General features: G+C 41.8%; 1 protein-coding gene across 1 annotated transcript in view; it reads left to right on the forward strand.

Moving 5' to 3' along the window:
- The window catches only part of nrap (nebulin-related anchoring protein), a 115,924-nt gene that overhangs the window by 59,945 nt on the left and 37,397 nt on the right, over window positions 1-18,582 (forward strand). Inside the window, 10 exon segments of the mRNA XM_024006142.2 lie at window positions 1,792-1,905; window positions 2,314-2,511; window positions 3,055-3,159; window positions 5,985-6,083; window positions 6,182-6,286; window positions 12,736-12,843; window positions 14,681-14,992; window positions 15,336-15,440; window positions 15,545-15,643; window positions 15,950-16,054. Coding sequence (XP_023861910.1) covers window positions 1,792-1,905; window positions 2,314-2,511; window positions 3,055-3,159; window positions 5,985-6,083; window positions 6,182-6,286; window positions 12,736-12,843; window positions 14,681-14,992; window positions 15,336-15,440; window positions 15,545-15,643; window positions 15,950-16,054 — 1,350 coding nt within the window.

Genomic DNA, 18,582 nt, shown 5'->3' on the forward strand with positions numbered 1-18,582 from the left:
AATTWAAACCWGTTTTTGCTTTGTCATACTTGGCTATTGTATGTAGATTGACGATTTAAAAATACTATGTAATCCATTTTAGAATAAGGCTGAAACTGTCGGGTATGAAGGGAAGACCCAGATGCAGACCACGTCAAACAATAGTTTAATATTCKAACAGGGTCAGGCAATAGACAGGTCAAGGCAGGCAGGGGTCAGTATACCTAGAGGTGGGGGGGGGGGCAGACGGGGGTAGCCGAGACGACAGCGCAGGGTCAGGGTCAGGCAATTAGGACAGGTGTCAAGGCAGCAGTGGTCAGTAACGAGGTGGGCCAATGGACGCAGCAGGTCAGGACGGCAGACAGGTCAGGGGAGTCAGTGAACCAGAGTGGTGGGCAACGGGTTGACCGCGACAGCAGGCAGGGTCACGGTCAGGGCGAATAGAGACAGAGTCAAGGCAGCAGGGGTCAGTAACCAGAGGTGGGGGGCAACGGGTACCGCGACAGCAGCGGGGGGCAGGGTCAGGCAATAGAACAGGTCAAGGCAGGCAGGGGTCAGTAACCAGAGGTGGGCAACGGTACCGGACGGGCAGGGCCAGGGCAGTCAGGCAATAGACCAGGTCAGGCAGGCAGGGGTCAGTAACCAGAGGTGGGGGGCAACGCGTACCGGTCGGCAGGCAGGCTCAGGTCAGGCAATAGACAGGTCAAGGCAGACAGGGGTCAGTAACCAGAGTGGGGCAACGGTACCGGACGGGCAGGCAGGGTCAGGGTCAGGCAATAGACAAGTCAAGGCAGGCAGGGGTCAGTAACCAGAGGTGGGGCAACGGTACCGGTACAGCAGGCAGGGTCAGGGTCAGGCAATAGACAGGTCAAGGCAGGCAGGGTCAGTAACAGGAGGTGGCAGGACGGTAGGACGGACGCAGGCAGGCTCGAGGTCAGCAATAACAGGTCAAGGCAGGCAGGGGTCAGTAACCAGAGGTGGGCACGAGGTCGAGGTCGGCGGACAGGCAGGCTCAGGGTCAGGCAATAGACAGGTCAAGGCAGGACAGGGGTCAGTAACCGAGAGTGGGGCAACGGTACCGGACGGCAGGCAGGTCAGGGTCAGGCAATAGACAGTCAAGGCAGGCAGGGGTCAGTAACCAGAGGTGGGGCAACGTACCGACAGCAGCAGTGGTCAGGGTCAGGCAATGACAGGTCAAGGCAGGCAGGGGTCAGTAACCAGAGGTGGGGCAACGGTACCGGACGGCAGGCAGGGTCTGAGGTCAGGCATAGACAGGGCAAGGCAGGCAGGGGTCAGTAACCAGAGGTGGGCAACGGTACCGGGCGGCTGAGGCAGGCTCGCTGTATAGCATTCGAGCTAGTGTGCTGCACTTCAGCCTCGAGGCAGGCGGGCTCAGAGTCAGGACAGGCAAGGGTCAAAACCAGGAGGGTGAGAAAAGAGAGACCGGAAAAGCAGGAGCTGAGACACAAAACGCTGGTTGACTTGAACAGACAAGACAAACTGACAACAGACAGAGAACACAGGTCTAAATACACAGGGGATAAAGGGAAGATGGGCGACACCTGGAGGGAGTGGAGACACTAACGAAGACAGGTGAAACAGATCAGGGTGTGACAGAAACGTAACTAAATGGGTCTGAATACATTAYGAATGCGCTGTACATGTATATTTTATTTTGGGTGAAATTTGATTCCAGACGATATCATTTAAAAGCATTATTTAAATGCGTCTTTCCAAAGTGATCCTCTCTGTGAAACATCTGAACACACAGTACATAAAACATACTGTACGTATATAAAACATTTGTTATAGCACAAGTACAAGGAGCAGTTTGAAAAGACCAAGGGGCATATGATTGGAATGAAGGGACTGGAGAGCGACATGAACATGTCTCACTCTGTGAATGCCAGCAAACTGCAGAGTGACGTGAGTACCAGCTCAACATGAGCAATGGGTTTGTATCAGAGTAATATGAGTGTACAGGGTGTCGTATGAAAGGGAGTGATAGGAGTGTAGATTAATACACTTCATACAGTAAGGCAGTGTTTCTCAACCAATTCCTGGTGGAAACCCCCAGGGGTGTGTTCTAGTCCAGCAACAATCCATCTGATTAAACTATTTCCGAGCATTTGATTAATTGAATCAGGTGTGTTTCTGTGAGAGAAAAAAATGTGCACACCCTGATGCTCAACCACAAATGGATTGAAAAAGACTGCGAAACGTTAAATGTTGAGTGTATTGAAATGGTGTAGTGCGAGTGATGTATGGGGACATGCACTGTTAGAGTATATGGTGTTATTGAATTGTATTCTCTGTCTCMCTCTCATTTTGCAGATCAAGTATAAGCAGGACTCTGTGAATAAGCGCTCTCAGTACCACCTTTCTATGGACATGTTGGAGATGGCCCACGCTAAAAAAGCCCAGACCCTGGCCAGTGAGCAGGACTACCGGCTTACACTCCACCAGTACACCACTCTACCTGATGACATGAATGTGCAGGCCGCTAAGAGAGCCTACCAGCTACAGAGCGAGGTAACAACCYCTCACCAGGGGTGTATTCACTAGGAACCAAATGGTTGAAACTGGGAGGGACCTACATTTGTCCAATAAGAAACTCTTGTTCTCATTGAAAAACGTTATGCTATGGTTTTCTACAGTGTGCACCAATGAATACAACCCAGCTAACCAGTAACCTTTTTCCCACTGTAGCTGCCATTTGCTCAGTTATTCATATTTTGATATAGAATTAAAATGTAAAAAAAACGTTGCTAATGTCAGAACGTTTCTAGAACAATAAGAGAGTCAAATAAAAGACCAAGCTTTGTTCAGGGAACCTTCTCTCGTAGTGTTTAGACGTTATAAGAGGGGTTTTGTTTCTAGACTGGTCATTGAATGTCTCTGGATAGAGGAGCGTTATTCCCAACAGTGTCAAAGAACATTTAAAGCACATTGAAAACACTTTTGTGTATTGTGTTCGATAGTTTGTTAGATAGCAGTGTGCTACTTTGCATATTGAACCAATCATTTTGTTTGTGTGTGTGTGCACGCTTACTTGTGTGTGCATGTGGCTCTCAGAATGTGTACCGCTCTGACCTGAACTACCTGCGTGGTGTAGCCTGGATCAGCACCGGGGCCCTGCAGATGGAGGGCTTCAAAAGGGCCACAGACCTTATTAGTGAGGTGAGTCAAACTCCCACTCTTCTCTAGCTCTCTCCTTAGCTGCCACCCAGGGGAGGAGAGGGGTAGCAATATTTGAGGTGTGTCCTTAAAGACAAGTGACAGTGTCATACAGAGCAAATGGGGAGAAWTAAGACCCACAAAAAGCACGTCCTAGCGGTAACACAGTTGATAATGGCATGGATTTTTAGAGCGGAAGCGCAGCCTATGATCCATGATGCCCATACGCTCATGGAACAAGATACATTATTTTTGTGATGGTGAACCTTGTATTTTAGAAACCTTWTTCCCCCATTTCATTACATTTGATTAATAACCAAGCARAGCCTCCCCTCCCCTCAATGAAGGCTGTTTATGTTATCTTTCCCAATGCATTCGCCAAGTTCATGATGCTGTTGACCTTAACAATGGCCCCAGGACCATTGGAAGCAAAATAACCCCATAACATCAAAGATCCACCACCATATTTTACAGTAGGTGTGGGGTTATTTTCTGCTTATGCGTTCTCATTWCAATGCCAAATCCACCACTAGTGTGTGTAGCCAAAGAGCTCTGTTTTCATGTTATCTGACCATGGCATCGGTTCCAATKTGACGTTTAGCAAACTCCAGGTTACATTTCTTGGATGACATGAAAATAGATCTCTTTGGCCATGCACACCAGGGGGTGTAAAGCCATAAAACACACGTTTGTCCTGCAGCAGACTATAATCGATAATGCCAAAAGCCGAACTGAAGTCKAACAAAACATCCCCCACAATCTTTTTATCATCAATTTTTCTTCATTTGTGTAAGTGCTGTGCTTGTTGAATTCCTTCCCCCATAAGCATGCTGAATGTTTGTTGTCAATTTGTTTACTGTGAAATAGCATTGTATCTCGTCAAACATCATTTTTTCCAGAAGTTTACTAAGGGTTGGTGACAGGCTGATTGGTCYGCTATTTGAGCCAGTAAAGGGGGCTTTACTATTCTTYGGTAGCGGAATAACTTTTGCTTCCCTCCAAGCCTGGGGGCACACACWTTCTAGTGGGCTTAAATTGAAGATGTGYCAAATAGGAGTGGCAATATCGTCTGCTATTATCCTCAGTAATTTTCCATCCAGATTGTCAGAATGCGGTGGCTTGTCATTGTTGACAGACAACAATAATTTGTTCATGTCTTTCACACTAACTTTACGGAACTTAAAATTACAATGCTTGTCTTTCATAATTTGGTCCGATATACTTGGATGTGTAGTGTCAGCGTTTGTTGCTGGCATGTCATGCCTAAATTTACTAATCTTGCCAATGAAAAAATCATTAAAGTAGTTGACAATATCAGTTGGTTTTGGGATGAATGAGCCATATGATTCAATGAAAGATGGAGCTGTTTGCCTTTTTCCCAAAAATGTCATTTAAGGTGCTCTAAAGCTTTTAACTATCATTCTTTACTTCATTTATCTTTGTTTCATAGTGTCGTTTCTTCTTCTTTTTATTCAGTTGAGTCAAATGTTTTATTCATTTCAGTGTCAATCAGTTGTGCAGCCAGACTTATTTGCCATTCCTTTTGCCTCATCCCTCTCAACCATAAAATATATTTTAATTCCTCATCAATCCACAGGGATTTACAGTTTTTACACTCATTTCATGAATGGGTGCYTGCTTATTAGTAACTGGAATAAGCAATCATATAAATGTGTCAAGTGCAGCGTCTGGTTGCTCCTCATTACACACCACGGACCAATAAATATTCTTTACATCAACAACATAGGAATCACCACAAAACGTATTGTATTACTTCTTATACACTATATTAGGCCCAGCCTAACTTTGGTGTTCCTAGAAATGGCTTCTATATTGTGATCACTACATCCYATGGATCTGGATACTGCTTTCAAGCACATTTCTGCAGCATTAGTAAAGATGTGATCAATACATGTTGATGATATCATTCCTGTGCTGTTTGTTGAGGGCACTGATTACATTTTGAAGCTTTTTCTTGAGTAGGCAGCTTGACGAAAGCCGGTCAATATTTAAATCAACCAGAAAATATATTTCTCTGTTGATATCACATACATTATCAAGCATTGCACACATTATCCAGATACTGACTGTTAGCACTTGGTGGTCTATAGAAGCTTCCCACCAGAATGGGCTTTAGGTGAGGCAGACAAACCTGTAGCCATATTACTTCTACAGTATTTAATCTTTACAGGAATGTGGTTCTGAATATAAACAGCAACATCTCCACCATTGGCATTTCTAGCTCGATTCCTCTGAGCGCACATGACGAGTATAGTTAGCGGTATTTATTATAATCATCAATGTCTTTCAAAATACATTGAGTACTCTTACAGCATTTCCCTCACCCAGACAACAAAAACTGTGCAAAAAGTTGCCCAATTCGCAGGAGGGAAACTTCTTGGTGTGTGCGGTGCTCAAGTTCAGAACGGCTGTCAGTCAAAACCCATATAGCAAAGTGAAGTGCAGAGCCAGAGCCCTGACATCATTTATAGCATGTTACTGGCCAGGCACTGCGTTCCAATTTAGGCGCTTATCAGTGCCCAAATCTGTCATTTTCAACCTTTTTACGAGTGCAAATGGCTACACATCCTGTGTTGTGTGCTTATTCCTTTATCATTGATATGTTCTAGGCTATTTTAAGACCTTGCAGAGCATCAGGTACTGCTAGAAGGTCCATATTTTTGTGAGACATTACACTAGTCACGCAAAATATGAATAAACTATTTACTTATCCATTATACATGCTTTATTGCAAGGTGCTATTATATAGTGCTACCTAATATACTCGTATGAAAATGTTAACCTCTTCATTCTGTCCTCTCCAACAGAAAAAATACCGCCAGCAGCCCTGCTCCTTCAAGCACACGTCTGTCGCAGACTCACCAGACATTGTCCATGCCAAACTCAGCAATAAGCTTACCAACGAGGTGAGACACTTATCGTTACACTGTAGTTACATATCTTCACATAGTCCTGAACAGACATTCAAAATATCAGTTTTTCTAACGTTTCTTTCTCTCGTCAGCGCCTGTACAAGGAGAAAGGGGTGAATGACAGGCATAACTACACAATGACACTGGAGAGACCGGAGATAACACAGGCTAAGATCAACGCGGCTAACTTCAGCGAGGTATATCTGTCTTAGCCTTGGGCCGGGATACAATTCATTGTATTAGCCCTGTTTATACGCGGTTCTAACGTGTACTTTTGTTACTTTTGTCAACCATGTTCTGATTGCGCCCACATTTTTAGACYGGTGTAGATGATTAAAWCKCGCATCCTGACCACCTCCGGAAGTAGACCCAATTTGCACCTTGCATTAAAATAATTTGCATAACAAGAAACGCATGTTAATGCCAGGTCTAAATGTAAACAATGCAATGTGAGCAGATTTGCCTGWTGACCTCCGGAGGTGGACGAGCTCGCTTTGTGTTCCGATCCCAGCTCAGTGTAAATGCAATCAGGCCAGCCTGACAACATTCAGTGGGCAACATCTGGATGCATCATCAGTGCATCAAGAGAGCAACGGCAGAGCGGACCATTGGACATGCCCTTAAATATATTTCAATCTGGATTATATATATATTTTTTAAGAGGATCAATGCCATTGGAGAATAAAAATCTCAACTAAAATGTGTGCTGTTTTCGGGCGACGTTGTTACATTATATCATTGTTTCTGCCTCGGAGCACACATTATGAGTATAGTTTATCATCACCATTCAATGTGATCACAATGTTGTGCTCTTTTTCCTTTCAAACGCCAGTTCTTTGGTCTGRGGTATTTTAGGCCTACATGCAGCAATCAAGAGCAAGCTTGCATTAAAAAATMTAATCAATTTTAGAATAAGGCTGTAAGGTAATAAAATGTGGAAAAAGTCAAGGGGTCTGAATACACTGTACTTGGGGTACCAGTACCGAATCAATGTGCAGGGGTACCAGGTAATTGAGGTAGATATGTACATGTAGGTAGGGATAAAGTGACTAGGCAACAGGATAGATGATAAACAGTAGCAGCAGCYTATGTGATGCAGTCTGAGTTAAATAGCTACACTACTAACTATTTAGCAGTCTCATGGCTTGGGGTTAGTAGCTGTTTAGAGTCCGATTGGTTCCAGACTTGGTATCTGTAGCGCTTGGTACACAGTAGCACAGATATCAGCCTATGACTTAGGGGGCTGTCTTTGTCTTTGACAATTTGTAAGGCCTGGTATAGAGGTCCTGGATGGCAGGGACCTCAGCCCCAGTGATGTCCTGGGCCGTACGCACTACATTTTAGTCATTTAGCAGCCGCGTTTATGTAGAGCGACTTACAGTAATGAGTGCATACATTTAAATACTTTTTTTCGTACAGGTCCCCCTCGGGAATCGAACCCATAACCTTGGTGCTGCAAGTGCCATGCTCCACCAACTGAGCTACACAGCACTACCCTCTGTAGTTCTTTGCGGTTGGATGCCAAGCAGTTGCCATACCAAGTGGTGATGCAGCCAGACGAGATGCTCTCAATGGTGCTCTCATAGAAGGAATTTAGCTCCTCTGGTAGACTCGCGTCACTGGGCAGCACGCATCTGGGTTTCCCTTTTGTAAATCTGATTAGCGTCAGAGCCGGTGTAGTAGGATTCGATCTTAGTCAACAGTTTCCTGTGTGTATCAAGAATGGTCCACCACCCAAAGAACATCCAGCAAACTTAACACAACTGTGGGAAGCATTGGAATCAACATGGGCCAGCATCCCTGTGAAAAGCTTTCGACACCTTGTAGAGTCCACACCCTGACAAATTGAAGCTTTCTGAGGGCAAAAGTTATCAGATTAAGAAATGACAGGTTCACTGTGCACTTCATGCAGGCTACACTTCCAGTCCCCCAGCACGTAGGTCAAAAACCTTCCTTATTGATCACAACAACACAATGCAATGAATCATTTTATAATTGTTTTCAAGTGAGTGCAACATTCTAGTGTAGGGTGTAAACTGCACTAAATATGCCATTTGAATAACCGCTCAAAAGCCCTGCGTTTTGAAGAAATGCTTCATTACAAAATATGTCCATCTAGCCTATAGGCCTGATTAGGCAACCAATTGGACCATTATACTTAATTGATTAATTGGAAGAAGGAAAAAAATCGGTGCAGTCAAAAACGTGATTTTCCCAAGCTTCATATACTGTATATATACAGTGCATTTAGAAAGTGTTCATACCCCTTGACTTATTCCACATTTAGTTTTTTCTCACCCCTCTACACACAATATCTCATAATGACAAAGTGAAAACATGTTTTTAGACATTTTAGCCAATATATTGAAAGTTAAATACAGAAATATCTAATTTACCTAAGTATTCACACCGCTGAGTCAATACATGTTAGAATCACCTTTGGCAGCGATTACAGCGGTGAGTCTTTCTGGGTAAGTTTTAAGAGCTTTACACACCTGGATTGTAGATTATTTGCCCCTTTATTCTTTTCAAAATTCTTTAAGCTCTGTCAAATTGGTTGTTGATCATTGTTAGACTGCCGTTTTCATGTCTTGCCATAGCTTTTCGAGACGATTTTAAGTCAAAACTGTAAGTAGGCCACTCAAAAACATTGTCATCTTGGTAAGCAACTCCAGTGTAGACTTGGCCTTGTGTTTTTAGGTTATTGTCCTGCTGAAAGGTGAATTTGTCTCCCAGTGTCTGTTGGAAAGCAGACTGAACCAGGTTTTTGCCTGTGCTTAGCTCTATTCCATTTCTTTTTATCCTAAAAAACTCCCTGGTCCTTGCTGATGACAAGCATATCCATAACATGATGCAGCAACAACCATGCTGCAACAAAATATGAAGAGTGGTACTCACTGATGTTTTGGATTTGGCCCAAACATAACACGTTGTACTCAGGACATGAAGTTAACTTTTTTGCCACATTTTTTTGCAGTTTTACTTTAGTGCCTCATTGCAAACAGGATGCATGTTTTGGAATATTTTGTGAAGTAACTACAATMTTCTTGATCCATCCTCAGTTTTGTCCAATCTCAGCCATTAAACTCTAACTCTTTTGAAGTCACAATTGGCCTCTGGTTGAAATCCCTGAGCAGTTTCCTTCCTCTCAGGCAACTGAGTTAGGAAGGACGCCTGTATCTTTGTAGTGACTGGGTGTATTGATTCCACATCCACAGTGTAATTAATAACTTCACCATGCTCAAAGGGATATTTAAAATCTACAATTTTGTATTTTTACCCATCTACCAATAGGTGCCCCTCTTTGCGAAGTATTGTAAAACCTCCCTGGTCTTTGTGGTTGAATCTGTGTTTGAAGTTAACTGCTTGACTGAGTGACAGATAATTGTATGTGTGGGGTACAGAGATGAGGTAGTCATTCAAAAATCATGTTTGACACTATTATTGCACACKGAGTCCATGCAACTTAATATGTGACTTGTTAAGCAAATGTTTACTCCTGCACTTATTTAGGCTTGACATCACAAAGGGGATGAATACTTATTGACTCAAGACATTTTAGCTTTTCATTTTTATGAATATGTAAACACGAGGTTCGGAATGTAATCCTATCACAGCTGTTCGGCTAGGGATAATGCAAGGTATAAATTACACTGTAATCAGGCACGCTTCACCTATTGTGTCTAGATATCTTGCAAGTGGATTGTTGACAGATCTGGATAGTGAAACTATTTAAGAGGCCTCCCGAGTGGCGCAGTGGTCTAAGGCACTGCATCGCAGTGCTAGCTGAGCCACTAGAGATTCTGGGTTTGAGTCCAGGCTCTGTCGCAGCTGGCCACGCCTGGGAGACCCATGGGGTGGTGCACAATTGGCCTAGCGTCGTCCAGGTTAGGGGAGGGTTTGGCCGGCAGGGATGTCCTTGTCCCATCGCGCACCATCGACTCCTGTAGTTGGCCGGGTGCAGTGCATGCTGATACGGTCACCAAGTGTTTCCTCCGACACATTGGTGTGGCTGGCTTCCGGGTTAAATGGGCATTGTGTCAAGAAGCTGTGCGGCTTGGTTGGGTTGTGTTTCGGAGTACGCACAGCTCTTGACCTTCAATTCTCCCGAGTCCGTACGGGAGTTGCAGCGATGAGACAAGACTGTAACTACCAATTGGATACCATGATTATTATTTATTTTTTCATTCTCCCAAAAATATAAACTATTTAAATCATCATTATCCCACCATCTAAAATTATTGATAGGTGGCACCATTGACTTATGGCATCAATATGTGTCTTKAAATAAATAAATGCATATTATTTTTGAAAGAATACATGTGTAATAATTAGCTTTTATGGAGGGACCAGGAAACTGTACACAATGCGGACACAGTGGAAAGATAAGAMACATTTTTTTAATACTACATATAGATGCATGTCTGAAAATCAGACAATCAGAACATAGGCACGATCAGGACCCAGGACCCATGTCAGCGCTAGGTATAAACAGGGCTATAGAGCAGCACGGTAGGCAGCTGACAATGTGCCTTTTGCCCTCATACCGCGTTGCAGAGATCACATTCTCAGTAAATGCTGTGCAAGCGTAAATTGCCTTAAAAAGTAAAGCGTGCCATGGATTGAAACAGCTGGCCTAAGTCTTAGCTAGAGTGTTTGTTAAAAAGGTTTTGCAGCAATTGTATTTTTGTATTTAACCTTTATTTACACAGGGAAGTCCCGTTGAGACCATGTCTCTTTTACTTCACAAAATAATGCTGCAAGAAATACAAAGTAATTAGTGATACAATAACAACAATAAAGGCGGGATCATGAGAAATGCTAAAATACAAATATAATGATAAAAGACACGTACATTAGTCTTTACCAGAACCATTTACCAGAACCCTAAAATGATTGAAAGGCACTAGTGCATCTAAATAAAAAGGAATTTCAAGAGTTCAAGAGCCATTCCTGTGAGCAAGTAAGGTATTTCATACTTCTGTAGGAGGAGCGACGTAAGGTAAAATGGTTGTTTCTGCATGAAAGTGAATAGAAGGCAATGTTGCGTTGCCAGTGACGGCCAGCCCACATTCTGATACAGATCACAGTGATGTGTGCAAAATTGGTCACTCGTAGCAGAGTGCACTATGATAAACAACATCCAGTGGTTTTAAAGAAGTGGCAGCTGGGTTTATATAGATTATGTTGCCATAGTCAAGGGCCGACGGGAAAGTTGACTCAATCATTTTTTCCCTGCTATCAAGGCACAGTATATTTCTGTAGAAGAAGCCCAGGTTAATGATCAGTTTCTTCGTTAGCTCATATGTTTTTTTAAATGTGTTTTAAATTACAACTTGTCATCACTCCAAWTGCCAAGGTATTTACATTWGGGGACTTGCTCAATTTGTYTTCCATTTAACGTGCAAATATGTAKGTCTGTATAGTCAAAGTTGTMCTCTAGAGGATATTATATAGGCCTACTTTTTTTATCTGCATGCAGTACCAGTTTAAGGTCAGGAAGTGTTTTTTGTACGACATTAAAAGCAATCTGCAGATCAGCTATAGCCTGGTTCACAGAGGAGGCAGAAGAGTACAGCCCAGTGTCATCAGCATAAAAGTGTAGCGTACAGTTATTTACTAAGGAACCAATATAATTTAAATACTGTGTGAATAGTACTGGCCCTAACATAGACCCTTAAGGAACTCCTTTTGTGACTTTGAGGAATTGCGAGATGACATAGTCGGCAATTGAGAGCTATCCATTAGGTTTATTATTTTTTTAAACCAAGCACATGCATTTCTATCAAGTCCGCCAGTGGACAGCTTTGTAATAACACTGAATGATCCATAGTGTCGAAAGCTTTTAACAGGTTTATAAACAAGGTAGTGCAATGCTGTTTTTTTATCAAGACAGCATACAATATCGTTGACAACAAGGGATGCAGCTGAGATGTCCTTGTCTCAATCCAGATTGATTATGTACTGTATTTAGGATACAGTTTCTGTTAAAGAAGGAGCGACTTTGAGAGTTTATCAATAACTCTAGTACTTTAGCCAAAAACGAAAGTGTTGATATCGGGCAGATGTGAAGAGGAAAAACATGCGCTGTTTTCCATTCTTTAGGAATAATCCCAGAAATAAATATTACTAAGAAAATACGGGCTATGGGTTTGACAATAAGAGGGACTGTCACAACTAGATGACCAGGATCTGGTCTGCCCGTGGACTTAACATCTATAGTAAGCAAAGAATCAAGCACGTCCTTGTCTGTAAACTGATTAAAGGAATACAAGGGATCCCTAGTGTCTGTTGAGCTCCACACTGTCTACAGTCTGCGTAGACACAAGGTAGAGCTAAATTCTCAAATATTGAGAGTAAAAAACCATCACATATTCTATTTTGTCAGTGATGGGGCCAGAAACTGACATGATTTGGGCAGCGAGATGTAATCGTTTTCCAAAATGTAGATACCACCAGAAAGAGAGTCTAGATAGTAAGTTGATTTTGACAAACAGCTCAGGCGTAATGACGCACCTTATGATGGGATCTCCAATGAACAATTGTAACATTAGATGATGAATAACTGATCCAGGCTACGTTAACGCTAATGAAGGCTCTGGCAAACCAGGGCCTGGACTTACTGATGGTTTGTTTCCCTCTTCAGAGCAAGTACAGGGAGTCATGGCACACTCTAAGAGCTCAGGGCTACAAACTGACCATGCAGGACATCCCCTTCCAGGCTGCCAAAACCTCAATGGATTTAGCCAGCAATGTGAGTAATACTCCGTTTATGAATGCACTCTTTTGAAAGTACAGCAGTTGTAATAGCCATTTTTTATATATTAGAAAATGTGCTAGAATTGTGTAAGAAATATAAAGAATATAACCCTGGAGAAATAAGTATGTTTATTGAACCCATTTTTATTTAGGTTATTGTTCCACCTGTTGGCCATTCATGTTACTAACACCTAGAACCAGTTTATAGCTGGCAATATGGCACCATTTCCGTGTCTTTCATTTCATATCTCTCCTTATCCTTTGGCTGTTTTTGTTGGATCATTTTGTATCTTTTTGAGTTTGCGTTTTATCGTCATTCTCATCTTGGAATTTGTTCAAATAACCTGGAAACAATCAATGCCTATCATTACTCAACATTTGAAACTGAGTTCATAACTGAACTTAGTGAGTAATAAATATGTTAATAATTGCAATCAAGAAATTTACAGTTGTTTTATTGGAAGATGAGTTGTAACCCTTACCTGTATTTTGGTGTCTAATAGAAATGGCGAATTAGAACAGAAGCCATAACAACGGTAGAATTTGGTTCCAAATCTCAGCTGTTGAAAACTACATTTTTTGTCGAAAAGAAATGTGAGATAATGTCTGGATGCTTTTCTTAGTGGAGATCAATTTTATAAATTGCCTGGCTGGGCTGATGAGTTAGTGGATTGCGCAGTCAGATCGAACAGAGTAAATAGGCATTTTAACATCATAGCTTTAGCCAGTGGTAACTTGTGGAATAGACAACGGCTGGAAGGCAGTTTTAACCAAATCAGCATTCAGGATTAGACCCACCCGTTGTATAATAGACACCAAAATAGATCTAGGGTTCCAACTCATTTCCAATTAGTGCAAATCTTCCAATAAAACAACTTGAGATTTCTTGATTGTAATTATTCCCAGGTACAGTTGTTCCAAGGTTTGAGTAATGAACGCATTGATTATTTCCAGGTTATTTGAACAGATTCCAGGATGATAATGATGGCAAAAAGTAAACTCAAAAACCGCACAAAATTGTCCAACAAAAAACGTAAATGAAAGGATAAGGTAAGACTCAAAATAAAAGGAACCTTAGCTAGGAACCTTAGCCACTACAGTAGTACCTATTTGCATGTAAGATACACTGAGTAAACAAAACATTAAGAACACCTGCTCTTTCCATGACATAGACTGACCAGGTGAATCCAGGTGAAAGCTATGATCCCTTATTGATGTCACTTATTAAATCCACTTCAATCAGTGTAGATGAAGGGCAGGAGACCGGTTAAATAAGCCTTGAGACAATTGAGACATGGATTGTGTATGTGCGCCATTCAGAGGGTGAATGGGCAAGACATGAACGGGGTATGGTAGTAGGTGCCGGGCTCAACGGTTTCTGTCAAGAGCTGCCACGCTGTTGGGTTTTTCATGTTGGGATTCCTGTATGTATCAAGAATGGTCCACCACCCAAATGACATCCAGCCAACTTGACACAACTGTGGTAAGCATTGGAGTCAACATGGGCCAGCATCCCTGTGGAACACTTTCGACTCCTTGTAGAGTCCATACCCTGATGAATTGAGGCTGTTCTGAGGGCAAAAAGGGGGGTTTGGTATATGAGGGCAAAAAGGGGGGTTTGGTATATGAGGGCAAAAAGGGGGGTTTGGTATATGAGGGCAAAAAGGGGGGTTTGGTATATGAGGGCAAAAAGAAAAAAAGGTGTTTTAACAAAATCAAATAATGAAATGTATATAATGAAGTCACCAATGTATGACAGTCAATTTGATCAAGTCAATCATAAGATGCACTTATTGCCTGTTCACTCTTCTCTTTCCCTTCTACCAACCTAGGTCCAATACAAGCACAACCACCTACTGGATAAGGGCAAGCACATCGGCGCCCGCAGCATTCTGGATGACCCGCGCATGCTACATTGCATGCAGATGGGCCGGATGACGAGTGAGCAAGAGTACCGCAAAGACGCACTTTCCACCAGTGGCCAGTACCACCTCAATCCAGATATGATCAATTTAGTGACAGCCAAGAACGCCCAGGCTCTGGCCAGCGATCAGGACTACAGGAAGAGGCTCCATGCGTACACTGTCCTACCGGACGATATTAAAGTCCAATGGGCCAAGAAGGCCTACAACCTGCAGAGCGAGGTAAGGCAGCGAGGAGAAGAGGAGGAGGGGGGAGGGTGGGTGGAAGAGAAGGGTGGAGGGGAGAGGGAGAACATGGGAAATATACTATTAAGTATTAGGATATTGGAGCAGGGGCTTTCCCCTCAAATTAATTTAACAAATCATGTCCCAGGGTGCAACATTGTTAAGAATAGACTATAAGGGAATACACTCAAATAGAATCGTTTTTACCATAGTGCATTTTCAACATAATGAAAGAGATCTCAACCACAGTCTCAGGAAATACAAAGAACAATATTCAAATAAGAGTTTCAGTAAATATGAGGGTATAAATAGCAACCCTCTCCCTGCGTCTGTTTTCTAGAAACTGTACAAGTCGGATCTGAACTTCATGAAGGGCGTGGCCTGGGATGGTGTGGGGACGCCTCTAATGGAGTTGGCAAAGAAAGCCGGAGAACTCACCAGTAATGTAAGTACACAACTAGCTGCCATGTTACCTGAGAAATAAGATAGTGTGGTGTGTGTGTGTGCACGTGCGACTGATCCTTATGTGAAGTGGTCTTGGTCTTGCAGAAGAAATATCGTCAACTGCCAGACAGTCTGAAGTTCACCCAAGTGGCGGACTCTCCAGACATTGTTCATGCTAAGAACAGCTACCTGCAGTGCAGTGAGGTATGAGCTCCTATTCATTTTGTAAAATCGTCAGTGTCCTCAGTTGAGAAGGGCTACTAAATCTAATGCTATTTGAAAATATGCTTGCTAATGCTTGCTATTTGAGCAGACCAGGCTTCAAATACTATTTGGAAATATTTAATATACAGCGGAGCTTGATTGAGCTTGCCTAGTCTCAAAAGAGCAAACTCCACCCATTTGGCACTCCAGGCAGACTAAAGCAAACGCTGTAAGTATTTGAAAMATTTAAAATAGCATTTAAAACCATGTCTGTCTGTTATCAATGTTATTCTCACCACGTTACAGAGGCTGTATAAGTCTGGAGACTCGGACGCCATGCACAAATATACCTTACATGCCGACGACCCTGATTTCATCAGAGCAAGGATCAACGCCCAGCAAATTAGCAATGTAAGAGACCAACTATGCTTTTTTTTCTTCTCTAATGCCTTGTACACACTCTGTTGTACATCAGTTGTATAAACTAAGACAACTGTTTTGATACAACGGAGAGTTTGTCTACACAAAAGTGTTTAGATGAGTTGCCCGAAACACATCACAATGGTTGTGCAATAAACTCTCCATTGTATTACAAAAATATCAGTTGCATCACAACKTTGTGTCAAATGTGTTGTACATCAGTTGTCAATCTGAGTGTGTACACGGCCTGAAAATATAWWWAAAAAWATATATATAAATAATTTCCAAGACAAATCCAAACACCGTGAGACTCAACATATGGAAGCATATTGAGATTGACCACACGGTGGTGCTATAACGAGCACATGTTTATTCTCATTAATGCATATAAATCAGTCACGGATTTAAGTGTTGTAACAAAACTTGGTACACATGTTCCAAACACTGTGAAGAGAACATATTCAAGCACATTCAGATCCACATGCAAATTCCAGTGAGATGATAAGGCCTAGGAAGGTGCAACCTGGCATGATGGTAAAGCGCCAACACACCCTCTCATAAAATGCCTTGCCAATTGGCCACATTGTGGCGCTATAACAAGCGATTGAAAATACTACATTTGAAAGGTCACACCCCATAGTAGGTCTACTATGGGAATAAATATCACTAAATGACAGAAAAATGTGAACAAAGTAGGCTAATGAAGGTAAACAAATTGTTGCTTACTGGAAAATACTTAAATAAATACTTAATTAAAAAAAATACGAAAAAAAATACTTAATTAAATTAATGGAAGAGACAGCATTCAGAGGTCAAGACAGCGCTGCTCTGAGACAAGCATGGGGACTGGTCTTGATAAATCAATGAGATTTTTCTTTTCACTGAATTTCCATTTGGGTATTGGTTAGACTACAATTAGGGTGTGGAAATGTTAGGATTATTTTGCTCTTACTGTAGTACTGTAGCCTACTCCTGACCGGTCACATTGTACAGCGCCATTATGGGCTATTAGCAGGAAAATAGACTCCTGCCAAGAAGGAGGGTAAAGGGGGAGAATTGTATTGTCAAATATATTTCTCAGTTAGCTTGGCTGTATCACAACCGGCCATGATTGGGAGTCCCTTAGGGCGGCCAACAATTGACCCAGCYTTTGTTCTTAACTGACTTGCCTAGTTAAATAAAGGTCATGTTGTACAGCGCCATAAGGGACTCCCAATCACGGCCGGTTGTGATACCCCTGAGAGTTTCGTTTTTWGATTTTCTTGGAAAAGAAACACCATAATATTAATCAAATTAATTAAGCTACATTTCTTAAAATCAATCCCATATATTATGTTCTTACAAAAATAGGTTTTATGAGGTGACGGTGGCCTTTTGGTTTCTCTCCCTCTAAAACCAGAAATAAATAATTCTAAATAACAAACTGGCTTTATTTACATATTAGTAAGAATGTCTCACCTCATGTTCAAGAATGGCTTTTTTCTCAATCACTTCCAGTATTTTGAAAACAAAATAATCTCCAAAATATCYCCATAGAAAGTTGGTTGCAATTTCAGTTTCATCCACCAGAAAAGATACAACAAATATTGTCGTTAAACTCAAATATACTAATTGATTAAAAAAACTTACATGTGGTAAGGGGGAAAAAGTATTATTATTTAGCTTGTTTTTGACAAGCGTATCAGGCTGTGAATTCTGCAAACAATGTTTCTATGATGGGCTACTAGCAGGACAATATATATTGGTCATATTGGTCATGGCTCCCGAGTGGCGCAGCGGTCTAAGGCACTGCATCTCAGAGTCCCATAGGGCGGTGCACAATTGGCCCAGCATCGTCCGGTTTAGGGGAGGGTTTGGCCGGCCGGGATGTCCTTGTCCAAAAAATAGGCACGGTGGGCTTTTGGTTTCTCTCCCTCTAAAAACATAAATAAATATTTTGGCCTTTATAAATATTATTTTGGCCTTAATTATTATTATTAWTAATTAATTTAGAAATATATAAAAGCCCCTTAGATATTCTCAAAATTCAGATTTAACTTAACGAAAAATGCTCGTTAGATATTAATTTAGAATCCTCCAATCCTCTAAAATMWATTATTGACGGAGAGTCACGTCATTGAAAACATATTTTTAGATATACTGTAGGCCAAGCGTAGGCGACATGAGTCTCACTAGTGTTGAGTAATGTGCTGTGTAGGTCTTATTTATTTAAAAAGCATATTGAAGATAGACACAATAGGATTTGAAGCAATAGTCTACCCGCGTGTGGTCAACTATTTCAGCACCGTTTCGTGCTGCTCTGAGACAAGCATGGGGACTTTTTCACTTAATCTCCATTTGGGTATTGGTTAGACTACAATTAGGGTGTGGAAATGTTATGCTCTTAGTACTGTAGCCTACTCCCAACCGTCACYTTGTACAGAGCCATATTTTCCTAACGGAGGGTTTCGGTTTTTGTTTTTCTTAGACTAGAAACACCACAATATTATCAAATGAATTAAGCTACATTTCTTAAAATC

The sequence above is a fragment of the Salvelinus sp. IW2-2015 genome, linkage group LG17 (genome assembly GCF_002910315.2).
Source record: "Salvelinus sp. IW2-2015 linkage group LG17, ASM291031v2, whole genome shotgun sequence".
NCBI classification, from domain to species: domain Eukaryota; kingdom Metazoa; phylum Chordata; class Actinopteri; order Salmoniformes; family Salmonidae; genus Salvelinus; species Salvelinus sp. IW2-2015.